Source organism: Nelumbo nucifera, chromosome 1 (genome assembly GCF_055504915.1).
Source record: "Nelumbo nucifera cultivar China Antique chromosome 1, China Antique-T2T, whole genome shotgun sequence".
Classification (NCBI taxonomy): Eukaryota; Viridiplantae; Streptophyta; class Magnoliopsida; order Proteales; family Nelumbonaceae; genus Nelumbo; species Nelumbo nucifera.
The window spans coordinates 145,670,623-145,687,246 of NC_142649.1; the positions used below are offsets into that span (position 1 = coordinate 145,670,623).

Genomic DNA, 16,624 nt, shown 5'->3' on the forward strand with positions numbered 1-16,624 from the left:
TAATGCAGTAAATAACTGACAGAAAACCATATTTGTAAGGCTAACAAGTAAGAAGAATCATTCATACCTTGAATCGACTTAACTGTGGAGCTCTCTCTAACCAGGATTTCAAGTTTATGTTGTCAGATCTTTGTGATGCAAGCCCTAGATCATTCCTTACATGGCTCCCAGCTACTAAAAACCTTTTGGCATGAATGCATGGTTCACTTTGAACTGTACCTCCAAAAGAGGCACGACGGCTATGTTCAAAAGGATTTTCATCTAGAGAAAAAAGATCGAATTCTTGGTCTAAATGAATAGAACTTGAACCCGGCCGCCTAATACGTAGTGTTATCCAAATGATACGGCACCGAATTTGATTCTTGAAGGTAAACTTGACATGCCTTGGAACATCATTCTCACTGCCTGATTTTTCTGGCCCATAAAATTCTGAGGATGATGAGATCAAGGATTGGATATCCCACTTTCCCACACATGAACGCTCTTCTTTATTTATCTTATTGCTGACCCATATTTGTACCTGTACTAACAATGGTGAAGTTTAGGTGGTTGAGAATACAGAACAAGAAACAATTAGTTATATTTTTCTTTAGTGTTCAATTGATATAACTGAATAGAAAACAAAAAATAGCACAAGGTAGACACACAAAACAGAAATACTTATTTGCATATAAAAGAGAAGGAAGACCCCTATAAACAAGCAAAAAACAATGCTGATGGCCATAGCCAAAAGAATTGGAAATATTGTAACATTTTGTAAAAGGTTAACTTATCCACCAGTATAATATAAACAAAGAAATGAAAGCATACACATACACATATCTGAAAAGTATATACACACATTGGCAAAGGAAGAAATGAGCCTATTTAGAAAAGAATGAGTTTAAAAATAGAAAGGTCTGTGGTATGAAAGATATTATTTTAAAAGAATTAAAATGAATACCATAAACAGGGAAAGCTTATAATGTGTGTGTGTGTGAGAGAGAGAGAGAAGCAGCCAGATGTGGCTGGAGAATGGTCTGAACATTTTCTACATGAATACATATAATATAGTAAGAGAAATTAAGGTGGATATGGCACTGAACAGAATGGAATGGCGGATAGGATTCATGTGGCCAACCCCATATAGTGTCAGTGCAATTCAAATGAAAGAGAAACAAACAGATTTGTGGTGTGTTAGATAATTCAACCACATCAAGAGAAAAGTATTTATATTAAAAAGAAATAGGACATTTCTTTCCTTATGTTACAAGTACACAATAAAAGAATGTGCACAAGATACAAACTATAAGTAAAATTACAACTTTAACCTTCATTATCTCTAACTCCCACTGAAACTGATTCAAGGGTACTAGCATCAGTTTGCCCATAAGAAAAGAATGCCTGGCTCTTGTCATAGCTTTTGTGAAGATGTCCTCTAGCTAAAGGCTAGAAGAAACATGAAGAAGTGAGATGTGAACCGCAGTAAGGAGATCCCAGATAAAGTGATAATCCACTTCAATATGCTTCGTCCTCTCATGGAAGACTGGATTAGAGGCAATCTTGATGGCACTGAGATTGTCAGGTAATAAAGGTATAGGAGATGATTGATCAATATAGAAATCATGTAAAAGTGACTTGAGCCAAATAATTTCACTACGTGTTGCAGACATGGCTCGGCATTCTGTTTTAGTAGAAGACTTAGAAATTGTTTGTTGCTTTTTACATTTCCAAGAAATAAGGGAATCACCTAGAAAATACACCATCTAGTAATAGATAGTTGAGTATCTGAACAGCCAGCCCAGTTAGCATTTGCATATGCAGACAACTATAGGGATGAGGTGAAGGAAAGGAAATGAAAATAACTATCATGTGTGGTTTTCAGAGGAAACAAACTGGATAACAATCTGAACTGCATATGATATGCTTGGTCATGTCATGGTGAGGTAAATGAGACTCCCCACAAGTTGACGATAGAGAGTAGCATGTTCCAAAAGTAGACTGTCATCTTTAATAAGCTTTAGATTTATCTCCAGAGGATTATCAACTAACTTGGAATCTATAAGATGAGAAAGCTTAGTCAAATCAATAACATACTTCTATTAATTAACAAAGTAGCCATGAGAATTATGATGAACTTCTAAGCCCAAGAAGTATGTAACAGGACCTAGACTCTTCATCTTGAATGATTGACTGAGAAGCTTCTTTAGGTGACGAATACCATCCTGATCATCTCTAGTTACAAGAATATCATCAACATGTAGTAGCAATAGAATGATACCTTAGGACGTTGTGAGGTGAAGAGGGAGTAACCTAAGGAGCTTTGGGTGAGACCAGCATCTGTAATAACTTATCTAAATCTCTCAAACCAGACCCGAGGGACCTATTTGAGACCATAGGGAGATTTCTTAAGGCAATAGACAAGAGGAGGATCGTCACAATAACCAGGAGGTGGTTTAATATACTCCATCTTTTTAAATCCCCATGCAAGAAGGCATTTTCATATCCATGTAGTGGATCACCCAGTTCTTGGCTGCAAAAGTGGCAATGAGAAGACAGTCTGTGGTCATCTTGGCAACATGGGTAAATGTCTCCCAATCTCCTCGTAGTCAATTTTGTACTCCTGCTTGTAACCGTAAGCAACCAATCTAGCCTTGTATCTGTCAAGATTACCATCAGACTTGAACTTCACTGAATAAATCCAAAGACTTCCTATGGCTGATGCATCAGGAGGAGGAACTAATTCCCATGTATCATTCTCAAGGAGGGTAGAAATCTCAATATCCATGGTACATTTCCAATGAGTATGAGCCATAACCTACTAGTATGACAGGAATATTTGTAGATGATAACACAACAATATTAGAAAGAAAACCATAGTGATCAGGTGGTTTGGAAACTCCAGTAGAGCAATGTAAGGGAGGAATGTCTATGGATGAAGCAACAATTTTAACAAGAGGAGATGAGATACTTACAGGGGCTGGAATAGATGATGAACCATGCTTTGGTAGAGGAGAGGTTGGGAGTGTAGAAACTAAAGCAGCTATCCACTTCCTGAAATAAGTCTGATGTGGTAGTTGAAAGAGAGACAAAGTGTCTAAAGTACCTACAAACTCAAAGCATTGCAAGATTGACACTAAAGGAACAAGAAATTTTGTAATATGCTGAAAAAGGAGAGAGTTTCAAGAAATATCACATTTCAAGAAATTCTAGTCCAACGAGATTTTGGTCATAGCATACAAATCCATTAAGATTAGGGTTATAACTCAATAATTCACATAAAACATACTAAGCAAATAACTTAGTACATTCATGAGGAGGAAGATGTGCAAAATAGATACACCTGAACACATGCAACATAGAGAAGTTAGGAGGAGATTTCAAAAGAATTGGTGGGGTCAAATTACCAAGAACAAATGATGGAAGAAGATTAATGAGATGCACAAAATAGATACACCCAAACACATGCAACATAGAGAAGTTAGGAGGAGATTTGAAAAGAATTGATGTGGGGACAAATTACCAAGAACAGATGATGGAAGAAGATTAATGAGATGCACAGAAGTGCTTGCTCCCTCCACCCGGAAGTTGTTGGAGCATGGGAATCTAGAAGAATGGTCCTAACAACACTCATGATATGGCAATTCTTGCATTCAGATACTCCATTTTGTTGAGGAGGGCCTGAGCAACATCTCTGTCATTGTATACCATGTTGCTGCAAATAGGTTTCTGTTAGTATCAACTGTATAGGGGCAGTTTGGTCTTTTTATTTATATTTGGTGTGAGGTATAATGTTTAAGTTGAGTGATGTGTCCCATACTTAAGTAGGGGCGTAACAGTCAATTATGTTTTATTATAGAAAACAATAAACATAAACCTGGCTGACTAGAGAGAGTGATTTTTTCTCTTGTTCGAACCAGTCTTTTCTTCTCCTCTTTTCTCTTCTCTTCTTCTTCTATCTCCTTTAATCTCTTTATACTGCTGTTCCTAATTGAATACTAGTGCAGATCTGAATTTTATCATGGTATTAGAGCTGCTATAACAATCCCTTGGAGATTAAGAAAAAGACTGCAAAGGAGTGGTCGTTTTTTCCCTTAGGAGGTTTTCATGCCTCCAGTTTCAGGTGTAGTGTTCAGTCGAGTACATGTCTGTTTTGTAGTGTGCAGTATGGGTGTTATAGTGAGATTTGAGTGGCTGATTGGCTGCAGATCTAGTACTAGGAGTGTGCTGTGGATTCAGGAGGGTTTAGTGATGTTGAAAAAAAAAAGAAAAAAATCAGATATGGGAGACAGTAGGGAACACAAGTCTAGTGTTATGGTTCCCCCCGATTGCCTGAATGTTCAAATGACTTCTATCAAATTGAATGGAGAGAATTATGTGCCTAGGGCGAAATCTGTAGAAGTTTTTCTTAGGGCTAATAAGAAGGTAGAAGAAAAATAGTCTTTTGAGAATAAAGGACTGTTTAGAACAGATGCAGAAATCAAAATAAAATAACTGAAATCATTCTTCTAAGGAAGAGAAGATGAAGAAGAAGATGGCGGCAATAGGGGTTCAGAGTAAGAGAGTTTCGAACCTTAATCTCCACTCTTACACCCCTAACACTATTTTATTAAGTTAAACTTTGATAATTTACAAAGAGGCCCTTAGTTGGGCAAGAAATTAAAATAACATAACATAGAAAGAATAGGCCCATAATAAGGCCCATTACAGCAAAGAACATAAAAGATAAAAAAAGATAAACAGCCTATGGGCCATTCGGCCCATCTTCTCTACACTCCCCCTCAAGTTGAGCATAGATGTCAATCATGCCAAGCTTGCCAGTATCATGCTGAAGTTTAGCCTTGGCAATGCCCTTGGTGAGGAAATCTGCTAACTGTCCTTCAGAGGTGATGAAAGGTAGACATACTTCACCAAAAGCCACTCTTTCTCGAATGAAGTGTCTGTCAACTTCAATATACTTAGTTCTGTCATGTTGTACTGGGTTGTGAGCAATGTTGATGGCGGCCTGATTATCATAGTATAACATCATTGGCTTATCATGCTCAATCCCCAGTTCCTCCATCAATGATTTTAGCCACAATAGTTCAGAAACTCCATCTGCCATGGCTTTGTATTCTTCTTCTGTTGAAGATCGAGCAACAACAGATTGTTTCTTGTTTCTCCAAGAGACAATATTACATGCCACCAAGCTGCAGTACCCAGAAGTAGATCTTCTGTCATCAATGTTTCCAGCCCAGTCAGCATCTGTATAGGCTTCAAGTTTCATATGGCCATGCTTGGCAAACAGGATTCCCTTTCCAAGGGAGCCCTTCAAATAACACAGAATTCGCTCTGCTGCTGCCATATGAGTATCCCGGGGAGCATGCATGAATTGGCTGATGCAACTGACAGCATATGCAATGTCTGGCCGAGTCATGCATAGATAAAAAAGTTTTCCAAGGAGTCTCTGGAAGACTCCTTTGTCTTCTAACAATATTCCATCTGAAGCAGAGAGTTTATGACTCATATCAATAGGAGTAGCAACTGGTCTAGCACCCATCTTCTCTGTTTCAGAGAGCAAATCAAGAACATACTTCCTCTGAGAGATAAGAATCTCATCCTTGGATCTAGCAACTTCTATGCCAAGAAAGTATCTCAATTCCCCCAGATCTTTGATCTCAAACTCTGTATGAAGAAAAGATTTGAGATCATTAATTCTTGAGACATCACTACCAGTCACAACAATATCATCAACATACACAATCAGGTAAACTGCCACGAATCCTCTCCTCTTCACAAAGAGAGTATGATCAGACTGTGTCTGTACATAGCCAAAGTTAACAAGGGCAGCCCTAAACCTCTCAAACCATGCTCTAGGGGACTGTTTTAGTCCATAAAGAGATCTCTTCAACTTGCATACCTTTCCTTTCATATCTGTTTCATACATCCCTGGAGGAAGAGACATATAAACCTCCTCATGTAATTCTCCATTTAGAAATGCATTCTTTACATCCAGTTGATAAAGTGTCCAGTCTGAGTGAGCAGCCAAAGATAGAAGAACTCTCACAGAAGTCATCTTGGCAACAGGGGCAAAGGTCTCTAGATAATCAATCCCATATGTCTATGTATAACCTTTTGCAACCAGCCTAGCCTTGTACCTCTCAATGGTGCCATCAGCATGATATTTGATAGTAAAGACCCACTTACAGCCAACTGGATCATTCCCTTCAGGCAAATCAACCACTTCCCAAGTGTCATTCTTGTGCTGGGCATCAATTTTTTATCTCATAGCATCCCTCCATTCTGGAATATTAAAAGCTTTTGACACAGATCTGTGAATTGGGTTAGAGGCAACAGAAGAAAGGTAGGCAAAATATGAAGGAGAAAGCAAACTATAAGAAAGGTGTTTGGAAATGCAATGTGAAGTACACTTCCTTTTTTCCTTTCCTAATAGCAATGGGGATATCAAGGTTTGGGAAGGATGGCTCCAAAGGGGCTGAAACAATACCTATTGTCTCATCTGTAACCGGAAGTGCATGAGGCTCATGTGTTGTACGGGAAACAACCTGCTCATTTCTGGATCTTTGCCATTCATACATCATGGAATTAAAAAGAGGATGAGGAGGTAAGGGGGAGGAACACTGGGACAGGAAGAGTGGAATGATTGATCCTCCCTTAATTCATTTGAAGGAGGAAGAGACTCAGTAAAAGACTCAACTGGGACAGGAAGAGGAAGAGCAAAGACCTGCGACAAATCCTCCCCCTTTAGACAATGTCCCTCCAGAGAGGAACCATAAAAGGAAGAAAGCTCATCAAAGGTGACATCCATTGTGACATATCGAGTACCAGTCTTTGGATCAAAGCAACAATAACCCTTTTGTGTGGGGGAATAACCAAGGAAGATACACTTGTGGGCTTCTGGTTCAAATTTATGTCTTTGGACACTAGGGATATGTACATTGAAAGAATGGTAGGATCCATCTGATGGACGCCATAAAGGTTGTGGAATGGGTGGGGCGAATTTCAAAAATTTCCTACCTTCTCCCAACTGGGAATCATATTCCCTGAATTTAGAATACAATATTCAAGGATCTACTTGAACCCTAACCAAACCAGATCTGTACCAAAAGATAAATGGGAGGATTATACCTGATCCGGAGAAGCAGTATCTCCCAAAGTTGGTGTTCACGCCCAAAGAATGCTCCAAGATCTGTCCCTGCTGAAGATGACACAGCTGTGGATGGAACAGAACCAGCAGGGTGCGTCCTACACACTGGATCCTTCGCAAGAATCCCCTGGATGTACTAAACACTGAATTCTTTCAGTCTTTCTTGCAAGACTGATGTCAAGAACTGGTTTCTTGACTTTCTTTTCTGCAAAGATCAAATCTTGCAATAATGCAGATGGCGGCGGCAGGAGGAGATTTCCAGAAACGAAAAGGCTGAACTGTTTTCTTTTCTGGAGAGTATGAGATCTAATCTCAAATCGCAGGAACCCTTCTTGCTTACCAAAACCCCTTGGATCGAAATCTGATTTCTCTCCCTCTTGGTACATTCGAAATCTCCTCCCTTTCTTCTTGATTAAGAAATCTCCTAATTAGGAGTTATCCCAATCCAAATCAGTATTTGGATAGGGGATAATCTTAATCCCTTTCCCAGATAGAGTTAGCTTACTCCTGATCTTATCAAGAGGTTACCAGATTCAAGTCTGATTTGAATTTGGTCTCTAAGAGTGGATAAGGCTAAGAGCCCAATCCTTTTTGCTAACTTCAATCTCAAATTCGCCCCATTGATGGGTGATCATATCAGCCCACCTCGAAATGGGCTTTTGGCCCATTAAGTATTCAGTGTTTAATTAGTTTCCAATCTGCTGCCCAGTTGGGCTTCTTTGTATGGCGTGGGACCCAAGCATTGATCTACACACCAGCCACATGGGTTCGGCCCAGCCTTTAATACAAGGCCCAGCCGAATTCACTGAAAAACTCAATGAACCCCTTGAGTCCATCGTATGGACCCTATGGGCCCAACACTTACATTAAGTGGCCCCTGGGCCAAGCCATCTTATAAAAACCCAGGGACTGTGGGCAGGTGCAAGATTAGCCCATCAGGTATTATCCTAAATGGTCTTACACTTAACCTCTCAGCCCTTAATGATCAAGCACTGCCCGACAAGAGAGGACCTCTCCCTCGGCTGCAAGGAACAGTGCCGCACTTCTCCTCTCACATGGATCCCGGGAATTAAAAACCATTTGCAAACATTTTGAAACCGTACATATATATGTAAATATATTAATTTTGCAAAAAAAAAACAAAATTCCAACGATTGAAATCAACTGCCGGCAGTTTGGTTTCCATCAGAGAGAGTGCATTCCCGATCATTACCCTTTGTCCGACAAAGTGGTTGATTCTGTCACTATGACCACCCACTCAGATGAATTCTCAAACTGCCCCAACATACCCAGGTTTTGATCCCCACTAAGGATCTCACTGATTGGCATATCAAAGGCAGCCTGATCCAGCACCTAGTGAAGTGTCATAATCGAGTCTAGGGGTCAGGTGTAACTTTCCAGTTTTGCCCATCTATCTCCAAGGTCCAGGGCAAGACTGGAAATCTGGTCCGGTTCAAGGATTCAAGTAATCGCATGCTGTATGTGCCTCGGGTCTTACCCTGATGGCTGAGACAGGCCATCCCAACACTTGGTGGCACACCAGTATCAGCCTTGGCAGGATAAATCTCCCCAGACTTATCCAACGGCTGTGAACATTTAAAACTAACATGAGTCTCTACAAATGTCCAGTTTTAGGGTTTTACACAGAATTAAACCAAACAACATGAATCAAACATGCACTTTATTTATTTCCACTAAATAACAAAAGTACATCAAAATGATTGAAGCTAAGGGCATACAAAACTGTCTAACAGCTCCCACTTGCACTTAGGTCCAATCTGGTACAAGCCGGAGTCCCATACTTTCCACGAGTTTCTCAAACACCTTCTGTGTCAGTGGCTTAGTCAATGGGTCTGCCACATTATCCGCTGATGCTACCTTTTGAATTAGGACGTCCCCTCTACCAACGATCTCCCGCAGTACATGGTACTTCCTCTCGATGTGCTTTGACTTCGAGTGGGCCCGAGGCTCTTTAGCCTGGGCGATCGCTCCATTGTTGTCACACAACAACGGGATGGGTGATGTGCTGGATGGAATCGCTCCCAATTCGTGTATGAATTTCTTCATCCACACGGCTTCCTTGGCAGCTTCACTTGCGGCAATGTACTCGGCCTCGGTAGTGGAGTCTGCAGTGGACCCCTGTTTGCTGCTTTTCCAGCAAACAGCACACGATCCTATCGTGAAAACATACCCAGATGTAGACTTTCTATCATCTGGATCCGACTGGAAATCGGCATCGGTATACCCTAGAACTTGCAGGGAACTACCATCGAATACCAGACAAAACTCTTTCGTCCTTCGAAGGTATTTGAGTATGTTCTTCACAGCAGTCCAATGCTCCTGTCCTGGGTTTGCCTGGAATCTGCTTACCACACTCACCACCTGATCTATGTCCGGGCGAGTGCACAACATGGCATACATGATGCTCCCCACAGCTGAGGCATAGGGAACGTCTCTCATGCTCTCAATCTCCTCAGAAGTCTTGGGAGACATCTTCTTGGAGAGAGTGACTCCGTGCCTGAAAGGAACGTTTCCTTTCTTGGAGTTTTCCATGCTGTATCTTTTGACAATTTTGTCAATGTAAGCAGCCTGGGATAATCCAATTATCCGCTTCGATCTATATAGAGTCGAAGACCCAGTATGTATGAAGCTTCTCCAAGATCTTTCATGGAGAACTGCTGGGATAGCCATACCTTGACCGAAGTCAACATTCCTACATCATTCCCAATGAGTAGGATATCGTCCACATACAAGACCAAAAAGGTGATCTTATCCCCACTGGATTTCCTGTAAACACAGGGCTCATCCGGATTCTGCTCAAAGTCAAACGTTTTGACTGCAGAATCAAAACGGATGTTCCAACTCCTAGAAGCCTGCTTAAGTCCATATATGGATCTATTAAGTTTACATACCATGTGTTCTTGACCAGTAGCAATGAAGCCTTGCGGCTGCTGCATGTAGATATCTTCACTAAGATCTCCATTCAGGAACGCTGTTTTGACATCCATTTGCCAAATGTCATAATCATGGTACGCTGCTACAGCTAGCAGGATCCTAATGGATTTAAGCATGGCCACCGGAGAAAATGTTTCCTCATAGTCGATGCCTTCTTTCTGAGTATACCCTTTTGCCACCAAACGAGCTTTAAAGGTCTCAATCCTGCCATCGGGGCCCTTCTTCCTCTTGTAGATCTATTTGCAACCAATTGCTTTTACCCCGGAGGGCGGATCCACTAGAGTCCAGACTCCATTGGTCTCCATTGAGTCCATCTCGGCTCTCATGGCCTCCACCCACTTCTGGGAGTCTATGTCTAACATAGCTTCCACGTAAGTCACGGGATCCTCTTCACTAGTCAAGGCTTCCACCAGGTAACTATCCTAGTCATAACCATATCGGACTGGTGGTATGGATACCCGGGTGGACCTTCTAGGTTGGTCATTACCTGGAACTTGTGGGACATCTCCCACTGCTCCTGAGCTCTCCTCATCAAGAACTATTTCCTGATGATGGGTGTCCAGGATGTAATCGGATTCTAAGAATCGGGCGTTTCGACTGCAGAACACTTTCTGCTCACTTGGGTCATAGAATAGATAACCCACCGAATCCTTTGGGTAGCCTATAAACAGGCAACGGCTGGTTTTAGATTCCAACTTGTCCGCACTTGTTCTTTTAACGTGTGCAGGACAACTCCAAATCTTCAAGTGTCTCACACTTGGCTTCCTTCCGGTCCAAAGCTCATATGGAGTTTTCGGAACTGATTTGGTTGGAACCCTATTCAGCACGTAGATAGCAGTCTCTAATGCGTATCCCCAAAAGGATGTGGGTAATTCTGAGCGTACGAGAAGTGACCGGACCATGTCCAACAAGGTCCTATTTCTCCTCTCTGAAACACCGTTGAGTTGAGGTGTAGCAGGAGGAGCTAGTTGTGACACTATCCCATTGGCCTTTAAGTAGTCCCTGAATTCGTCAGAGAGATACTCGCCACCTCGATCTGATCGAAGGGCCTTAATTTCTCTCCCTAACTGTTTCTCGACTTCCTGTCTGAACTCTTTGAACCTTTCAAATGATTCAGACTTATGTCTCATTAGGTACACGTAACCATATCGTGAAAAATCATCTGTAAAGGTGATGAAGTACACGTGTTGATTCCGTGTCCTAACACTCAGGGGACCACATACATCAGTATGTATTAGGTCAAGTGTGCATGCACATCTTTCAGGCTTACCGTCAAATGGCCGCTTAGTCATCTTACCTTGGAGGCAAGGTTCACAAGTGGGAAGATTTTCTACGGTTAGAAAATCCAAAGGACCATCCTTTACCAGTCTTGTGATTCGGTCGACACCGATGTGGCCAAGTCGATAATGCCAGAGGCACGTGGGATTTACTGTATCACGAGTCCTTTTCTTGGGATTTTCGACCGACGTAGTTTCGGTTAAGTTAGTTTCCAAAGAAGGATGCAGAACATAGAGACCGTTCTCCAGTTCCCCGCATGCGATGAATTTATTATTCCGTTTAACAGTAATCATATTACTAAAGTAAACAGTATATCCATCAGCACACAATTTTGAAACAGAAATTAAATTCCTTCTCAAGTTCTGTACATAAAGACAATCTTTAAGTACAAGGACTCCTTCTTTAAAAACTAATTCTACGGTTCCTATTGCCGCAGCTGCAACACTTGCAGTTGTTCCCAAGAACAGTGTCACTTCACCTTCACTCAACCTTCAGCTAACTTTGAACCCCTGCAGTGAGTTACACGCATGAGTTGAAGCCCCGGAGTCAACACACCAGGACACAGAAGTAACTAACATATTAGTTTCTATGACACAAGTTTCGATATTACCTTTCTTAGATTCCAGGTAGGTAGGACAGTTCCTCTTCCAGTGGCCGGTCTGCTTGCAGAAGTGACAGACATCAGATGCCTTGTTCTTCTTCTACTTCTTGGGTTTGGTAGTCTTCTTCTGGGGCTTCTTTGCCTTTCTCTTTCTCTTGCCCGATTTGTTAGCTTCCGCAAGCATAACCACAGGCTCATCCTTCTTGAGTAAATCCTCGGCCCTCTGCAACATATTGCTGAGTTCCTGGACGCTGACATTCAGCTTATTCATATTGTAGTTCATAGTGAACGCATTGAAGGAAGAGGGCAAAGAATTTAGGATGGCATCCACTTGCGTGCCAAGATCTAGCCCGGATCCAAGAGCTTCAAGTTCGTTGATGTATCCCATCATCCGAAGACAATGGTCATGAACTTTCTGCCCTTTGGTCATCTGCGCGGTCATGAACAATTTCAGGACCTTCTATCGAGTAGAACGGTTCTGCTCCTCATACATTGTCCTTAGACTGTCCAATATGTCCTTGGCAAGTTCGATCTGATCGAACTGCCTCTGTATTGAGTTGTCTAATGAGGCAATAACAAAGCAGCGGGCTAGGGAGTTCTTATCCTCCCAATCTTGGTAGTCCCTCCTACGGGCCTCAGAAGCCCTATCACCCGGACGTTCCGGGGCAGGATTTTTCACTACCTTGTCTAACTTTTCAGAAGTTAGGACCAGCATAAGATTTCTGTACCAGTCGGCATAGTTTGGGCCCTTAAGCTTGTTATCGTCTACAAGCTTTGCAAATTGACCGTTTGCCATTTTCTGATAAAACAGCAAAATCATTAGTCCACAACCTTAGTTTGATTCATGTTTACCTACATAGATATGGCTTTTAATCTATGTTCCATTCCCATTTGTTAATCTCTGAGATTTCCCTCCTATCTCAGTGACGGAGACGACGAAATGTCTCTGGAAATGTGGGAAATCACATGGGGTGCGTGAAGCCAACTGTTTCAGCTGCATAACCCCACCACCTTTCTGTGACGGATCATATCCACTCATCAAATGAGTTTCCCTTTGGCCTCTGTCAGACAAGGTTCAGAGCCGTTTTTAGGTAAACCCTTCTGTCCAGTGAGTGCACACCCATCATATTCAGGTTACGCCAAGGTACCGTGAGAGAGTTCCCATTTTCTGGTGAAGCCTCTCCCACATCGGTCTATGACGCCCCTATCATCTTATGAAACACTCTAACAGATCCAACAGCAAATGGATAGCCCAATTTTATGGTGCGTTTCCTCATTACTGATGGACCCATCATTGTGCTAATGACGGAAGGCCTTTAGAGAGTCCATCATATGGATCTCCCTATCACTTGCATTCATATTTGCTGGAGGGAACAAATTTACGGCCTAGTTCTAATTTAGGTCAAACCAAAGTGGCTCCCACTAACTTTCATAAAGTCAGATTTCTGGTGGGCCTTAATCGGCTAGGGGTTCCGTACGCATCCAATGACCTTCAGGGACACCATGGCAATGATGTGCATTCAGCCATGGTGTGCGCAAGAGCCACTAACGAGTCATCACGGGCCAAGTACTTATGGCCCATGGTCGCAGCACATCAAACATCCAAACATCACATGTAAAGGAGGAATTGATCCAATCAATTAATTGCTGTAAAGCCCATTCAACGGCCCATTTAAAAACCAAGTCATTAACGATTAATGTCCACTAGGTGTATGGGCTGAATCGCAGATAGCAGTTCGGCCCATACAGCTTATCTCACAATAATGGGCTTTTGCAGTTTTAACCCTTTAAAACTGGGCTTTACAGGTGGGCCGAATTAATCCCTGTAATTGAACATCAGATTTGGAACAAAAGTGTGAGACAATTGGACTGAGAACAGCCCCTTTCGAAACCCAGATTCGGTCCAAACAGTTTTGGTCCAATCTAGTCCGAAATGGTCCAAAACTGATTTTCAATTCAAGAATTAATTATTGAATGATCTGAAATTAATAGTTTTGATTTCTAGCAAACACAAAACAATTATGGACTGTTCGCACCACCTGCAAAACAGAGGTTAATCACAAGGGTTGCAGTTTCATAAACTGCAAATCGCAGAAAACGATTTCTCCATCTGCAAATCTCCAGCGCCGCCATCTCCTTCCATCTTCTTTAATCAAGAAAAATAACAGAAATCCTATTTCTATTAATTACATTCTTGATCAAATCCTATACATTCAGTCTAAAAATAAAAAAAAACTTATTTACAGACCGAATTGAATGAAATAAATAAATAGAAAAGAAAAAGGGTGCGCAGACCATCTGCGCTAAAACTGCACTGCGATCTCCAGGTTTGAACAGTCCATTAAATCAAAATAAATAAAGAACAATTCCAAATAAATTTTGGATTTAATAAAATTAATTTCAGATCAATCGCCCTTAACAAGAAACAGTTTCTTGAAAAAAAAGAAAACAATCTGCGCAAATCTTGAAAGAACACCTTCTATCCATCTGCGCAGGGTCAGATCTGATTTTCTTTTGGTTCAAGATTCGAACCTGTGGCTCTAATACCACTGAAAGAATGGTAGGATCCATCTGATGGACGCCATAAAGGTTGCGGAATGGGTGGGGCGAATTTCAAAAATTTCCTACCTTCTCCCAACTGGGAATCATATTCCCTGAATTTAGAATACAATATTCAAGGATCTACTTGAACCCTAACCAAACCAGATCTGTACCAAAAGATAAATGGGAGGATTATACCTGATCCGAAGAAGCAGTATCTCCCAAAGCTGGTGTTCACGCCCAAAGAATGCTCCAAGATCTGTCCCTGCTGAAGATGACACAGCTGTGGATGGAACAGAACCAGCAGGGTGCATCCTACACACTGGATCCTTCGCAAGAATCCCCTGGATGTACTAAACACTGAATTCTTTCAGTCTTTCTTGCAAGACTGATGTCAAGAACTGGTTTCTTGACTTTCTTTTCTGCAAAGATCAAATCTTGCAATAATGCAGATGGCGGCGGCAGGAGGAGATTTCCAGAAACGAAAAGGCTGAACTGTTTTCTTTTCTGGAGAGTATGAGATCTAATCTCAAATCGCAGGAACCCTTCTTGCTTACCAAAACCCCTTGGATCGAAATCTGATTTCTCTCCCTCTTGGTACATTCGAAATCTCCTCCCTTTCTTCTTGATTAAGAAATCTCCTAATTAGGAGTTATCCCAATCCAAATCAGTATTTGGATAGGGGATAATCTTAATCCCTTTCCCAGATAGAGTTAGCTTACTCCTGATCTTATCAAGAGGTTACCAGATTCAAGTCTGATTTGAATTTGGTCTCTAAGAGTGGATAAGGCTAAGAGCCCAATCCTTTTTGCTAACTTCAATCTCAAATTCGCCCCATTGATGGGTGATCATATCAGCCCACCTCGAAATGGGCTTTTGGCCCATTAAGTATTCAGTGTTTAATTAGTTTCCAATCTGCTGCCCAGTTGGGCTTCTTTGTATGGCGTGGGACCCAAGCATTGATCTACACACCAGCCACATGGGTTCGGCCCAGCCTTTAATACAAGGCCCAGCCGAATTCACTGAAAAACTCAATGAACCCCTTGAGTCCATCGTATGGACCCTATGGGCCCAACACTTACATTAAGTGGCCCCTGGGCCAAGCCATCTTATAAAAACCCAGGGACTGTGGGCAGGTGCAAGATTAGCCCATCAGGTATTATCCTAAATGGTCTTACACTTAACCTCTCAGCCCTTAATGATCAAGCACTGCCCGACAAGAGAGGACCTCTCCCTCGGCTGCAAGGAACAGTGCCGCACTTCTCCTCTCACATGGATCCCGGGAATTAAAAACCATTTGCAAACATTTTGAAACCGTACATATATATGTAAATATATTAATTTTGCAAAAAAAAAAAACAAAATTCCAACGATTGAAATCAACTGCCGGCAGTTTGGTTTCCATCAGAGAGAGTGCATTCCCGATCATTACCCTTTGTCCGACAAAGTGGTTGATTCTGTCACTATGACCACCCACTCAGATGAATTCTCAAACTGCCCCAACATACCCAGGTTTTGATCCCCACTAAGGATCTCACTGATTGGCATATCAAAGGCAGCCTGATCCAGCACCTAGTGAAGTGTCATAATCGAGTCTAGGGGTCAGGTGTAACTTTCCAGTTTTGCCCATCTATCTCCAAGGTCCAGGGCAAGACTGGAAATCTGGTCCGGTTCAAGGATTCAAGTAATCGCATGCTGTATGTGCCTCGGGTCTTACCCTGATGGCTGAGACAGGCCATCCCAACACTTGGTGGCACACCAGTATCAGCCTTGGCAGGATAAATCTCCCCAGACTTATCCAACGGCTGTGAACATTTAAAACTAACATGAGTCTCTACAAATGTCCAGTTTTAGGGTTTTACACAGAATTAAACCAAACAACATGAATCAAACATGCACTTTATTTATTTCCACTAAATAACAAAAGTACATCAAAATGATTGAAACTAAGGGCATACAAAACTGTCTAACATACATACCAGGTGCAGCCAAAGACACAAAGAGGAATAGAAAAAATCACCTTGTTCGGATGAAGGAGACTGAAAGGAGACTTAAACCCCAAAACCCTGGATGGCATACGGTTTATAAGGTAGGTAGCAGTGAGAACAGCATCACCCCAAAAC

General features: G+C 41.7%; 1 protein-coding gene across 2 annotated transcripts in view; it reads right to left on the reverse strand.

The window, feature by feature from the left end:
• The window catches only part of LOC104588319 (putative phosphoinositide phosphatase SAC9), a 152,243-nt gene that overhangs the window by 34,701 nt on the left and 100,918 nt on the right, over positions 1-16,624 (reverse strand). The window contains exon 13 of one of the 2 annotated variants that reach the window (XM_088894594.1): positions 68-520. In XM_088894594.1, the coding sequence (XP_088750720.1) occupies positions 68-520 (453 nt within the window). Of the gene's footprint in view, positions 1-67; positions 526-16,624 lie in introns of those variants that run through there. The other variant, XM_088894595.1, reaches the window with a different exon arrangement.